Raw genomic sequence first — 12,975 nt, 5'->3', positions numbered from 1 at the left:
GCTGCAGTCCTTTCTTTTTCCTATTTGGTGAGGTCATTCCTCATTTACCATTATTAAACAAACAGCCTTACAGAGCAAAAAACTATTATAACTAAAATAAGGCAGATAATGCAGTTGCCACTGTTATAACTGTGCTGCTGATATGACACACTGCTGAGTGAAGAGTTAATTATTTTCAACAGGGGTTCTGTTATTTCGGGCACGATCTGTTTAAGAAAATGTGTCAGTATAGGATCTAATATACAGGTTGACAATTTTAAAGAAGAGAAAACTGAAATTAGTTAATTCCAGTAAAGAATGTAAAACGTGTAAAGTGAATGTAAAGGGGAGTAAACTATTCTAGGTTGTGACCTGATGTGGTTAGTTTATCATCTGTATCACTTAAATTGTCTGGTTTCAAAGACTGAATTTTTTGCCTAATATTTATGATTTTGAAGTCCTCACTACTGTATGTTGTTGTTGTGGAGATTTCTGCAGTGGTCTTATTTCTGGTTAATTTGGCTACAGCATAACTAAAAGGGAGAGCCAGAAGGAAACACAGACATGAGGGGGAACTGAGATGTAAAGCAACCAATCACCTCACCGTCAGCAAACCTGAGTGATCAATGAGAGTGAGGAAGACAGCATCCAAACATACCAGTTCACCATAATACTCTACGTCCATGAGTCCCCCAGATCTGCTCCTTTACCTAAGGCTAATCTATTTATAAAAATGCTTGGCTAAATAAATAGGTTTTTAGCCTGGACTTAAACACTGAGACTGTGTCTGAGTCCCGAACACTATTTGGAAGACTATTCCATAACTTTGGTGCTTTGTAAGAAAAAGCTCTGCCCCCAGCTGTATTTTTAATAATACGTGGTACTAATAAGCAGCCTGCATCCTTTGATCGAAGTAGGCGTGGCGGATTGTAAGACACTAGCAGTTCGCTCAGGTACTGCGGCGCGAGACCATTTAATGCTTTATATGTCAAGAGTAGTATTTTAAAATCAATGCGAAATTTCACAGGAAGCCAATGGAGTGAAGATAAGATAGGGGTGATGTGCTCATATCTTCTGGTTCTAGTGAGGACTCTCGCTGCTGCATTCTGGACTAGCTGAAGCTTATTTATGCATCTAGCTGAACAACCAGACAGTAAGGCATTACAATAGTCCAACCTAGAGGTGATAAAAGCATGGACTAGTTTTTCTGCGTCGTTTAGCGACAATAAATTTCTTATCCTGGCAATATTTCTGAGGTGAAAGAATGCTATCCTGGTAATATTATCTACATGAGCTTCAAATGAAAGGCTGGAATCAATAATCACACCAAGGTCTTTTACTGTTGCACTTGATGGAACAGAAAGGCCATCTAAAGTTACGGTGTGATCTAAAATTTTACTCCTAGCTGTATGCGGTCCTATGACTAGAACTTCTGTCTTATCCGGATTTAGCAGAAGGAAGTTAATTAGCATCCAATTTCTTATGTCCTGCACACATTGCTCAATTTTAGTAAGCTGTTTTTTCTCATCAGGTTTTGCTGAGACATATAACTGTGTATCGTCACAATGAAAACTAATACCATGCTTACGGATTATGTTGCCCAGAGGAAGCATGTAAAGGGAAAAAAGCAGTGGCTAGTTTAACATAAATTAGTTTTGAAGCCTCAATTTTATGCCTAATATTTACAATTTTATTATTAAAAAAGTTCATGAAGTCCTCACTATTGCATGATGTTGTTGTGGAGATTTCTGCAGTGGTCTTATTTCTGGTTAATTTGGCTACAGCATTAAATAAGAATCTAGGATTATTTTTGTTATTTTCTATAAGAGTGGAGAGATATGTTGATCTAGCTACACTAAGAGCTTTTCTATAGTTCAGGATGCTCTCCTTCCATGCTATTTGAAATACTAGTAATTTAGTTTGACGCCATTTACGTTCTAATTTCCGAGCGGTCTGTTTTAAAGTGCGCGTGTGATCGTTATACCAGGGAGCAAGTTTTTTATCTCTAATAATTTTTCTTTAACTGGAGCTACATTATCTAAGGTATAGCGAAATGTCGACTCTAAATATTCAGTCGCCTGATCGAGTTCTGTGGGGTCAGACGGTGATCTAATCGAAGTTGGGAACTCTGGGAGATTACTGATAAAACTCTGTTTGGTAGTTGATGTGAATGTACGTTTCATACGGTAGCGCGGCGCTGTGCGTACATTATTACTGAGACACACTTGAATTGAGACAAGATAGTGATCTGATATAACTTCAGATAGTGGTATTGTGAATAAATTTCTTATACTTAGTCCGAATAATATTATTAAATCTAAAGTGTGACCTGCTTTATGAGTGGGTCCTACTACACACTGATTTACTCCTACCAAGTCCAGTATGGACATAAATGCTGTTCTCAGAGGGTCTTCTGGGTTTTAAAAATGAATATTAAAATCTTCAGCAATTAACACTAAATCAGTGGGTGCATCACTGAGGAGAGCAAACCTGTTGGACACGTGAAGCGCAGAAGAGGTGTGCTCCGGTGGGCTAGCCTTAGCGTTAGCTTTGGCTGAACGAGTATGCCGCCGAGTCGTCACCCACTCGCCCCGCTGTGAGGGCTCTAATGCTGGAGTCGGGGGCTGGTTATCTCCGCCTGCGGCACCCAGACTGTCCGCTACAGGAATAACACTGCTCTCACACTCTCTAACCCTCTCTAAAGTCTGGATGCGCTCCTCTAACGCTGATATCTTCTCCGTCAGAGTGCTCACTAACACACACCTATCACAAGTAAAATTACCACTAACGACGGAGGAAGAATGTCTAAACATCCTGCACTCAACACACTGAACAAGCTGAATATTGGACATGATATCGTATCTGAGTCGGAGTTTAGTAGTTCTGAGCTGAATTCCGTTTGTTGTTTTTAGAAGAAGAAACTCGTGCCACAAAAAGTGCAAAAATGGGGAAAAAAGGCGAAGCCAAATAGTATGAAGATGTAAAAACTAGTTGCTATTAATAATATTATTGTATAAGCGAAAAAGCTATATAATTTAAACACTGATACAAATGCGAAACTTTCGCGACAACGATACAAAAACAGGAAGCTACATTACCAAAAACAGGAAGCTACCTCAGTCTTGACAAAATCAATTCTGTAGCAAACCGCGTGTGCTGGTTAAAAGTTTATCATGTGTAATTTTCAATTACACATGATAAAATCTAAAGTCTCACTGTGTTAACGTTTACTTTGCTTAAATTCGAATCTAATAAGATTTAATCTAATATAAATTCTATATTTGTACTGTAATGTTAGTTCTGAGATTATGAATTCGTTCAACTACAATGTTTCACTTGATTTTATCCGCTACTACGTGCAGCTCTAACGGAGCTGTGGCTCATTAATCCTTAAGAGAATAACTAAGGCCTGAGGCGTCGGTCTATAGTCATATAGCGCCACCCAGCGGTAAAATCAATCACACAAACCCAAATGCTGTCACCGTGAGGCGCGGCAGTAAAACCAATCTAGGGTCAGGGGTAGCTCAGTGGTTAAGGCATTGGACTACGGTTCGGAAGATCACAGGTTCAAACCCAACAACCACCAAGTTGCCACTGTTGGGCCCTTGAGCGCGGCCCTTAACCCTCAACTGCTCAGATGTGTAATGAGATTAAAAAAAAAAAAAGTAAGTTGCTCTGGATAAGAGCGTCTGCCAAATGCCCAAATGTAAATGTAAAACCATTATTCCGGCTGAGTACCATCTGTATATCGTGTGTGAGGCTGCAAGTTGTGCTGTGAACCCGGACGGCAATGGCTTTTGGTCTTAACACGTTCAAATAATACACAGGTTGTGCAGTGCACCCGGGAGGCGTTAGTGCAAGGTGCTTGGGCGCGCTTATAGTTGCTTGCACCTATATTTTGTTTTATTTTGTATTAATTATTTTTGTATTAATATTTTTAGTTAATTTGGCTACGGTAGTAAGTATTTTCTGATTTTCTGTTAATTTCTGTCTTTGAGTGTCTTATGAATATTAAAAGTGCCACATGACATGTGACTGTAAATACTGACATGTATTTCCATCTTTGCATATGTCACTGCTTCGTACAATCTTCAATGTGTCACTTTACTGCCATCTGTAAATGCATTTGAATGCTGATTTTTTTTATTATTAGATTGTTTATCTTTTCAGCCACTATTATGACTGTTCCAGTCATTATCCCATTGTTTTGCGTTCCTCAATTAATGCCTCACGCAGATGTAAATGTGTGTTAATTACAACCGCATTACACGAATAGCATTTCTCTTCACTTGAAAAAAACAAAGTGGGGCCTGTATGCTCACAGGGCTACAGTAATACCTGTGTATGTGAGAGAGTGCAGGTGGGACATAGCATCTCATTCCTTTAACATCTATGTGTCTATCCATTAACGGGACAAAATGAGTCATTACCATATTGCTAACATCTCGATAATAGTTTATAGGGATGCACCGAAATTTCGGCCGCCGAAAATTTTCGACCGAAATAGCATTATCGGTTTCGGCCGAAACGTAAGAAAGGGCCGAAAATAAAAGCCGAAATTGTCGCCACGCCTCTCCCATCCTCCCGTCTCGTTCGCGCTGTATGTCGGCGGTTTGGAAGCACTTGGAAGCAAGTTTTGTTATTGTTAAACAGCCTTATTACTGTTATTTATTATCAATAAAAGTTTGATTGCTTAATTAATTTGTAGTTTTTTTATACAAACAAAAAGAAAATATTTTAAACATGTTTTTTAATGAAGCCATTTTCGGTTTCGGTATCGGTTTTCGGCCAAGTGCATCCAAAAATTTCGGTTTCGTTTTTCGGCCCAGAATTTTCATTTCGGTGCATCCCTAATAGTTTATAATAGTCGGTAGCCTCATTTTAATTTTGCGTCATGTCGGTAGTGACGATAAGGTTTTATTATCAGTTATTTAGGGAAATACCGGACTCAAACTCCAGCATCGCCGGCTTTCAGACAGACTGCAGTGTAATCCCAGTCATATTACCAGTAAAGAAAGGACCTGTAGCCCAGATATTGAACTGTTAGCTGTGAGTTTGTGTCTATATTATTTGCCGCAAGAGTTTACATTCCACCAACCGTGGCTGCTGATGTTGTGTGTGATTTCATTCATTCCGTCACTGCCAGACTACAAACACAACATCCCAATGCTTTCATAGCCATTTTAGGAGATTTTAACCACGTTTCACACTCTGTGAGCCCCATGGAGATGACATAGACTCCATGACAGACTGCATAACACAATATATCTCCTGTGTGGACAACATTGTCCCTACCAGGACAATGAGATGTTTTCCTAATAACAAGCCCATGATTACCAGCGATGCTGGATCCATCTTCTTGGGTCTAAGATGCAGCCGGTGAGGTCGGCTGCCATCCGACCCCTTTTTCTTTGATTTTGTTTAAGTTAGTTTTCAGTAACTTAAAACCGGCAAATAAATCACAATTGAGTGCATTAGGAATGATAAAGATACTCTTCTATTGGTATACAATGTAGCCCTTACCTCAGTAATGATGAAGTGCTTTAAGCAGCTGGTCGGAGACTTCATCTCTTCACTACCTGACACACTTGACCCTTTACAGTTTGCTTACCATCCAAACTGCTTTACAGACGTGGCTGTCTCTCACCACCTTCACACATCTCTCACTCAACTAGACACTATGAATGGGAATTATGTTAAAATGCTCTTTGTCAACTACATTTTAGCATTTAATACCATAATTCTCTCCACACTAACCACCAAGCTAGAGCACCTGGGACTCCTCCCACCTCTTTGTCAGTGGATCTCAAATTTCGTAACTGGCAGATCACAGGCATGGGCGGACATGTCTCAGCCCTCTTACTCTCAGCACTGGAGCCGCCCAGGGTTGTGTTCTGAGCTCGCTGCTGTACTCATTGTACACCTACGACTGCGTGGCCACTACCAACTCCACCACCATCAAGTTTGCTGATGACACCGTCGTGGTGGGCCTGATCACTGACAACGATGAGACGGCCTACCTGGAGGAAATTAGAAGTCTGGAGAAAAACGCCCGGCAGCGTCTTTACCACCTTAGATGCTTGAGAAACTTTAGACTGCCCTTCAGGGTGCTCAGGAACTTCTACTCCTGCACCATAGAGAGCATCTTGATGGGAAACATCGTAGCCTGATTCGGGAACAGCACCATGCAGGACAGACAAGAGTGATGCGATCAGCTGAGTGCATCATCTGCACCGAGCTCCCTGACCTGCACTCGATCTACACCAAGCGGTGCTGGACCAAGGCCAGGAAGATGGTGAAGGACCTCAGCCACCTCAGCAATGGACTGTTCTCTCTGTTGCGGTCTGGAAAGCGATTCCGCTCCCCGAAGGCCAACACAGAGAGACTTAAGAGGAGCTTCTTCCCGCAGGCGATAAGGTCTCTCAACCACACCACTATGCAGAACTAACACAATCTTTTTAACATCCAAAATTGACTGGACATTCATGGACACTCTGGACTTATTCACGCGTACCTACACTTACATATTTATGTTTTCATTCAAGTTCAAGTTTTTTTCAAGTTCAAGTTGGCTTTATTGTCACTTCAACCATATACAGTTAGTACACAGTGAAACGAAACAACGTTCCTCCAGGACCAAGGTGCTACATGCAACATAAATTTACAACATAAATTAACATAGACACTAAACTAGCTAACCAAGAGGCCTAGTTAACTGGCTAGCAGAGACAGGACAGAGAGACCTAACATAAATTACAACATAAATTAACAAAAACTAACTAAAACTAACTAACTAAGGAAGACTATCTACAGGTTTTACAGACAACATAAAGTGCACGTGCAAATGTACAAACAAACAACAACAAAGTGACAGTGCGACAACAACATATCAGAACATAAAATATGGTGTTGAGGTGGTAAACACAGCAGCAAGAATTGAGGAATTAGTGCAAAAAGTAATGATCATTGTGCAAAAGAGATAAACAGTGAAGCATTTACAGATGTGTGTACGATAGTTTGGTGGTGTAGGTCAGTGTGTCTGCGCTTGTGTTGATTAGTCAGTCCAGTCTCAATGTTTTGATGTATTGATGTAGTTGAGTTAAGCTGAATGATAATGTTTGTGTGTGTGTGTGTGTGTGTGTGTGTGTGTGTGTGTGTTTATCAGTCCAGTCCCTTTTTGTTGAGGAGACGGATGGCTTGTGGAAAAAAGCTGTTGCACAGTCTGGATGTGTGTGCCCGAATGCTTCGGTACCTTTTTCCAGATGGCAGGAGTGTGAAGTGTGTGTGAGAGGGGTGTGTCCGATCAGCCACAATGCTGGTGGCTTTGCGGATGCAGCGTGTGGTGTAGATGTCTTCAATAGAGGGGAGAGAGACCCCGATGATCTTCTCCGCTGTCCTCACTATCCGCTGTAGGGTTTTGCGATCCGATATGGCACAATTCCCAAACCAGACAGTGATGCAGCCGCTCAGAATGCTCTCGATAGTTCCTCTATAGAAGGTGGTCAGGATCGGTGGTGGAAGCTGGGCCTTTCTCAGTCTTCTCAGAAAGAAGAGATGCTGTTGGGCTTTCTTGTGTAGGGAGCTGGTGTTGAGGGACCAGCTGAGGTCCTTCTCCAGGTGGACACCCAGGAATTTGGTGTTTTCGACAATCTCCACAGAGGAGCCGTTGATGCTCAGCGGAGAATGGTCGCCTCGTGTCCTCCTGAAGTCAACAACCATCTCCTTTGTCTTGTCAACATTCAGAGACAGGTTGTTGTTGTTACACAAGTCCGTTAGCCTCTGCACTTCCTCTCTGTACGCTGACTCGTCGTTCTTGCTAATGAGACCCACCACGGTTGTGTCATCAGCGAACTTAATGATGTGATTCAAACTGTGTGTTGCTACACAGTCGTGAGTCAGCTCACGACTGTGTAGCAACACACTCTGGACCATTGCACAAGGAACTTTAATAAGTCACTTTTTATGCATATTTGCACACCCTCAGTCTTTTTTACACCAAATTTCTAAATTTTGACAATTCATATTTTTCTCTATATTTTCCATATTTGCTATATTGTAAATGTTCGATTGTACCATATATTTTTATTTCTATTTTTATGTACAGTATATTTCTATTTTTATTTAAATTTTTATCCTAGGTAATTTTATTGTATTTCTTTTATTCATATTTATTGAACAAGCTTTAATTCTCTTTTTTAAGGTCACTGTCAGTCGTAAGCATTTCACTGCATATTGTACTGTGTATGACTGTGTATGTGACAAATAGAATTTGAATTTGAATATATGGTAGCACGAAGAAAAGAGAGGCGCTTTCAGTTTGGTTTTTGAAGCAGCGGGTGCCAAGAGGAATCATAAGTTAAGGTTAAGTAAGGTTAAATCTCTATTTCATATTTTACTTTATTTGTGTGCATATTCTAAATGTTTTGATTGTTTTTATATGCAACATTATAATGATAATGTTGGAAATTGCTAATATTGGTAATATTTTTGGGTGGCTGGAAAATTATTTACATTGACATTATTTCCTATGGGAAAATGTGTTTCACAATACAAAATTTCACCTTAAGAACTCGCCTCCGGAACGGATTAAACTTGTATGCTGAGGTACTGCCGCGCACACATTTTTGGGGTCATAAATAATGGAACAAACTAACAATTACAAACGTAAGGATTGTCTTCATCTTCAGTAAGTGAAAAGCATGCTCTATTGGGTTGACAGGAGGTGACTGACCTGGCCACTGAAGAATATCCCATTTTGTTGCCTTGGGTAGCTTTCACGATATGTTTTTGATCATTATTTATTTACAGTATGAAGCAGCATTCTATTAGTTTTGTAGCATTTGGCTAAATCTGAGCAAAGAGTATAGTCTCTTATACTTCAGAATGTGTGGCATTGGCAGCCACATGCGCTTATGTTCTAACACTGCTTCCACCATGTTTGACAGAGGATGAGGTTCTTCCTCTCTCTGATGGGTTTATTTTGTTATTTTACTCTAGACACTTCTTTGGACCTCATGTTGAGAGTTGGAGTGAACAGCTACCAAATACAAATATAACATTTAGAACTGCCTCCAGGCCTTTTATCTGTTTCGTTAGTCATGAAGAAATAAGGGGACTGGACACACCTGGCCAAGCAATGTCTTGTCTTTGTATAGCTGTAATTCCTAAATGGTTAATGCCATACTCTTGTCAAACTCCTTAAATTAAAGCTGAAACTCTTGACTTACATCTTAAGTGTTTTATTTCCAATACTGTTTGATGGTGTATGGAGGCCACAGGGCAAAAAAAATATCTTTGTTCCAAAATTCATGGGACTGACTGTAAATTAGTGATGAGTTGTTCATGAATGGTTGTTTTTTTTTAAACAAGTCTTTAACGTGACTCAGAAGAACGAGTAGTCTCAGACGACTCAGTGATCCGTTCATTTTCTACTGGGCGCGCATGTGCAAATCATTGCACAACCTCTGTAGGTCATGTACAGGAAACAGAAATGAGTCGTTACTTTTGAGTCTTTTGGTCCAAATTGTTAGTTCTTTTGTCACGTGACTCCCATAGATACTATGAAGTGCAATAGATTATAAAAAATGAACGATTCAGAAGACTCATGAGAAAAACCACTCAATTCTGTTTTCTGTGTAATGCACTACATAGCGTCTATGGGAGTCATGTGACAAAAGAATGAACGATTCAGACCAAAAGATATGATAATGAGCTGCTCATTATATATGTCCTTAACTGCACTGTAATATTTTCATTACTGGAATTAGAGCCAAAATTTGTGTATGTAGACGTGTTGGGGGTCTGTTTATTAAAAATATAACATTTTATTTTATTTCTAAACAAAAGAACGAAATGAACTAAGTGACTCTAAGATTTGTTCATTTTGATGAACAAGATTTAAAGAACTGAGTCACTAAAATGATTCAAAGTTCCCATTACTGCTGTAAATTAACATTCCTTTGTGTGTGTATGTGTGTAAAACAGGGGGAGAGTCCAAAGGAAGCAGTTGCTGAGCTCATCAGTCACAATCCTGCAGAGGAGAATAAGATTAATGGTCTGGAACAGAAGTTTAGAGGAGACGAATTATACTCAGAACTAGTCAGATTGTTCTGTGAGAGCAAAAGAGAAGAGCGGAAAGCTGTGTGCAGTGAGGTGATTCAAGAACCTGTGGCAAGAAAGGTATGATTGTTGCTTGTACCCACACACACAGCAGTTAGTTTCAGTATTTCCTGGTGTAGATTCAAATTAAAATGAAACAGTTAAAAAGGTGTGTGTGTGTGTGTAACAGGTGAAGGGACAAATGGAAGAAGTGATTTGGCTTATTGAGGAAGCTCAAAAGAAACCTGCAGAAAAGCAGGAGGACGAGTTGTGGAAGGTGGAGGAGAAGATAAATGAGCTGAAACTAGAGTACAGATGGGACAATAAATATTCAAAATGGGTTGAATCGTTCTGCGACAGCAAGAGAGTACAGCTGGATGTGTACAAAAACCTGTTAGCAATTGAAATGGAATTTCTACACCCTGTGCCAGGAGAGGTAAGTTTATTTGTATCCTCACACACGCACACACAAAGTACACACACACACTCCTAAAGCTAATTGAGCCAGTTGTGAGTAGGAATTAATGTGTAAGTGTTTTAGAGAGAGAGAGAGAGAATTTACTGTATGTAGAATTAGAATCAGAAGTCTGCAGCCTGCTCACTGTCACCAGTTTAATCTGCTCCGTAATCAGCTAGATGTGCTTCACTAGCGCCCCTATTAGTTACTGCTACTGCTATTACTGTCAGTTACACGCACTACCCCGTTACTATCCATTAGCTTTAGAAACATCACCACACACACACACACACACACACACACACACACACACAGGCATGATGTCTGAAGATCTCACAGCACATTTTAGAGAGCACATTTAAACGGTGCTACAGTGCTTCCCTAATTAAATATAAACACTGAGTGTAGAGCTCTAATCTCTCTAGTGCAGTGCTGGTGAGAAGAGCTGTAGTGTCCTGTGTTCTAACATTCAACACTCAGTTCCTCTCTAATTCCATAGCGGAACTGTAACTTTGCAACAGAATTAGTGCATGTAAGCATAGGTGTAGTGTACCGTACCCATAACCCGGCTTTTTTACTCCAGATGAGGAGAAAGAATATTCCCATAATCCAATAGAAATTGATGATGTGTATAAGCGTTTGAAGGTCCAGTCCTCAGTAAAGTGTGATGTCATACAGGAAAAGTGATGAAAACACACGGAACGAGCTGGAGGAACATTTAAGGTGTGCTGATTAAATCACAGTGTTAACTCCTGTACTGAGGAACATGCAGGAACACCCTCCACCTTAAACACCCCTGTAACATCTCAGTGTGCGTGTGCATTTGTGTACTGACTTCAGTATGCATATATTATTTTTTGTGTGCGTGTGTGTATGTACTGTGTATACTAATTGTCTGTGTGGTGTGTACTGAGCAGTTGATGATGAAGGCAGCGGAGACAGGGAAGATCTTACAGGATTTGAAAGATGAGGTATCTGCACAGAAATGCTCCAAGCTAGAGCTGGACAACATGTGTTATTGGGTGAGATCACATCTGAAGTGGATTAATACCTGGAGCAGCGATCAGATAGAGGTGCTACACAAGTTCAAGCAGAAGCCCAGTCATGAAGAGAGAGACAACACAATGATACGCAGAATGGAGAAAAATGTGAATGACATACAGTTGTGGTGTGCATATAGGAAGTATGAGCTGGAGATGATCAAAAAGAAACTAAAATCAGGAGGACGCTCTAATGTAGATACAGAATCATTGTGTGATGCAGGAGGAGAGGCCACTCCACTGGTTGAGGTTAAAGCTGAACAAATGTAGACACACACACACACACCTGTAGGCAACAACACAGGCTTACGCCTCAGCTTTACTGACTGATCTCTTATCACAAAGCTCCAGTTTAAATCATCACCATTATCATATTAATGAGAAAATACATTAACATCCTCACTGTTTTATACTGTACATTACTGTCAACATCAACACACCAGACTCTGTTTACTGATCACATGACCGTCGCCTGAGTACATCAGTCTACATTTAGTGATGTTTTGAAACAATTATTCTGTATGTGAGAAATTGTTATAAATATGAAAATGTTTAATAGTTTAATAGTCCTACATTACTGCACTCTGTGTCACACTCACTTACATTTACTCTTATTCTCTTTATTATGTTACAATATAAAAACATTTACTTTTATTCTCTTCATTGGCACTGGTGGCTTAGTGGTAGGTGTTTCGCCTGCCCTGCGGAATGCCCGGGTTTGATTCCCAGCCAGTACCCAAACCCCAGCCACTGGATGCAGTGCCGGTCCCAAGCCCGGATAAAATGGGAGGGTTGTGTCAGGAAGGGCATCCGGCGTAAAACCTGTGCCAAGTTGTAGTGCGGACTGTATATTCCGCTGTGGCGACCCCTTGCCGGGAGCAGCCGAAAGACCAACAACAACAACTCTTATTTTTTCATTATATAAACATTTCCTCTTATTCTCTTCATTATGTTACATTATATAAACGTTGTAAGCAGTTGTGTAATAGTTTTATTAAAGTTTATAATAATCTTTGATCTTTATGTTATTGTGTAGTAGACTAACAGAACTGTACTGTGTATGCAATAACGTGTGTGTGTGTGTGTGTGTGTGTATTGGTTATTATTTCTGTGGTATTTTCTGTGTGTAATGTGAGGTGAGAAGGGGGAGGAGTCAGACCTCATCACCCCACCCTTGGTTAGATCAGACTGGGGGTCGTACTGCAGCAGTCAGGAACACGTGAGGAGCCGTTTGTCCAGAAGGTGAGAAGGTGCTAAAGTTCCACAGAGACAATCAGCTCATCTGGTTTAGGAGCGTAGCAGTAAAGGCTGACTCCTCCCCTTAGCGTTTAGCAGCGTAGCAGTAAAGGCTGACTTCTCTCCTTAGCGTTTAGCAGCGTAGCAGTAAAGGCTGACTTCTCT

At 40.4% G+C, this 12,975-nt stretch overlaps 2 protein-coding genes across 2 annotated transcripts; one reads left to right on the top strand and one right to left on the bottom strand.

Annotated features, from left to right (window-relative positions):
- Positions 1-602: 602 nt before the first annotated feature.
- LOC128509700 (uncharacterized) lies at positions 603-5,334 on the bottom strand. The gene is made up of 2 exons (XM_053481531.1): positions 5,317-5,334; positions 603-1,613 (listed from the first exon to the last, which is right to left on the bottom strand). Exons 1-2 carry the CDS (start codon positions 5,332-5,334, stop codon positions 705-707), a joined length of 927 nt encoding a protein of 308 aa, XP_053337506.1. The 3' UTR covers positions 603-704.
- Positions 5,335-5,349: 15 nt separating this feature from the next.
- Positions 5,350-11,844, top strand: LOC128509699 (uncharacterized). The gene is made up of 4 exons (XM_053481530.1): positions 5,350-5,358; positions 9,964-10,158; positions 10,268-10,513; positions 11,452-11,844. The coding sequence occupies exons 1-4, from the start codon at positions 5,350-5,352 to the stop codon at positions 11,842-11,844; spliced, it is 843 nt and encodes a 280-aa protein (XP_053337505.1).
- The last annotated feature ends 1,131 nt before the right edge of the window (positions 11,845-12,975 follow it).

The sequence above is a fragment of the Clarias gariepinus genome, chromosome 21 (assembly GCF_024256425.1).
Source record: "Clarias gariepinus isolate MV-2021 ecotype Netherlands chromosome 21, CGAR_prim_01v2, whole genome shotgun sequence".
NCBI classification, from domain to species: domain Eukaryota; kingdom Metazoa; phylum Chordata; class Actinopteri; order Siluriformes; family Clariidae; genus Clarias; species Clarias gariepinus.
The sequence above is the reverse complement of the archived record's forward strand: the minus strand, read 5'-3'. Positions and strand labels throughout refer to the sequence as shown.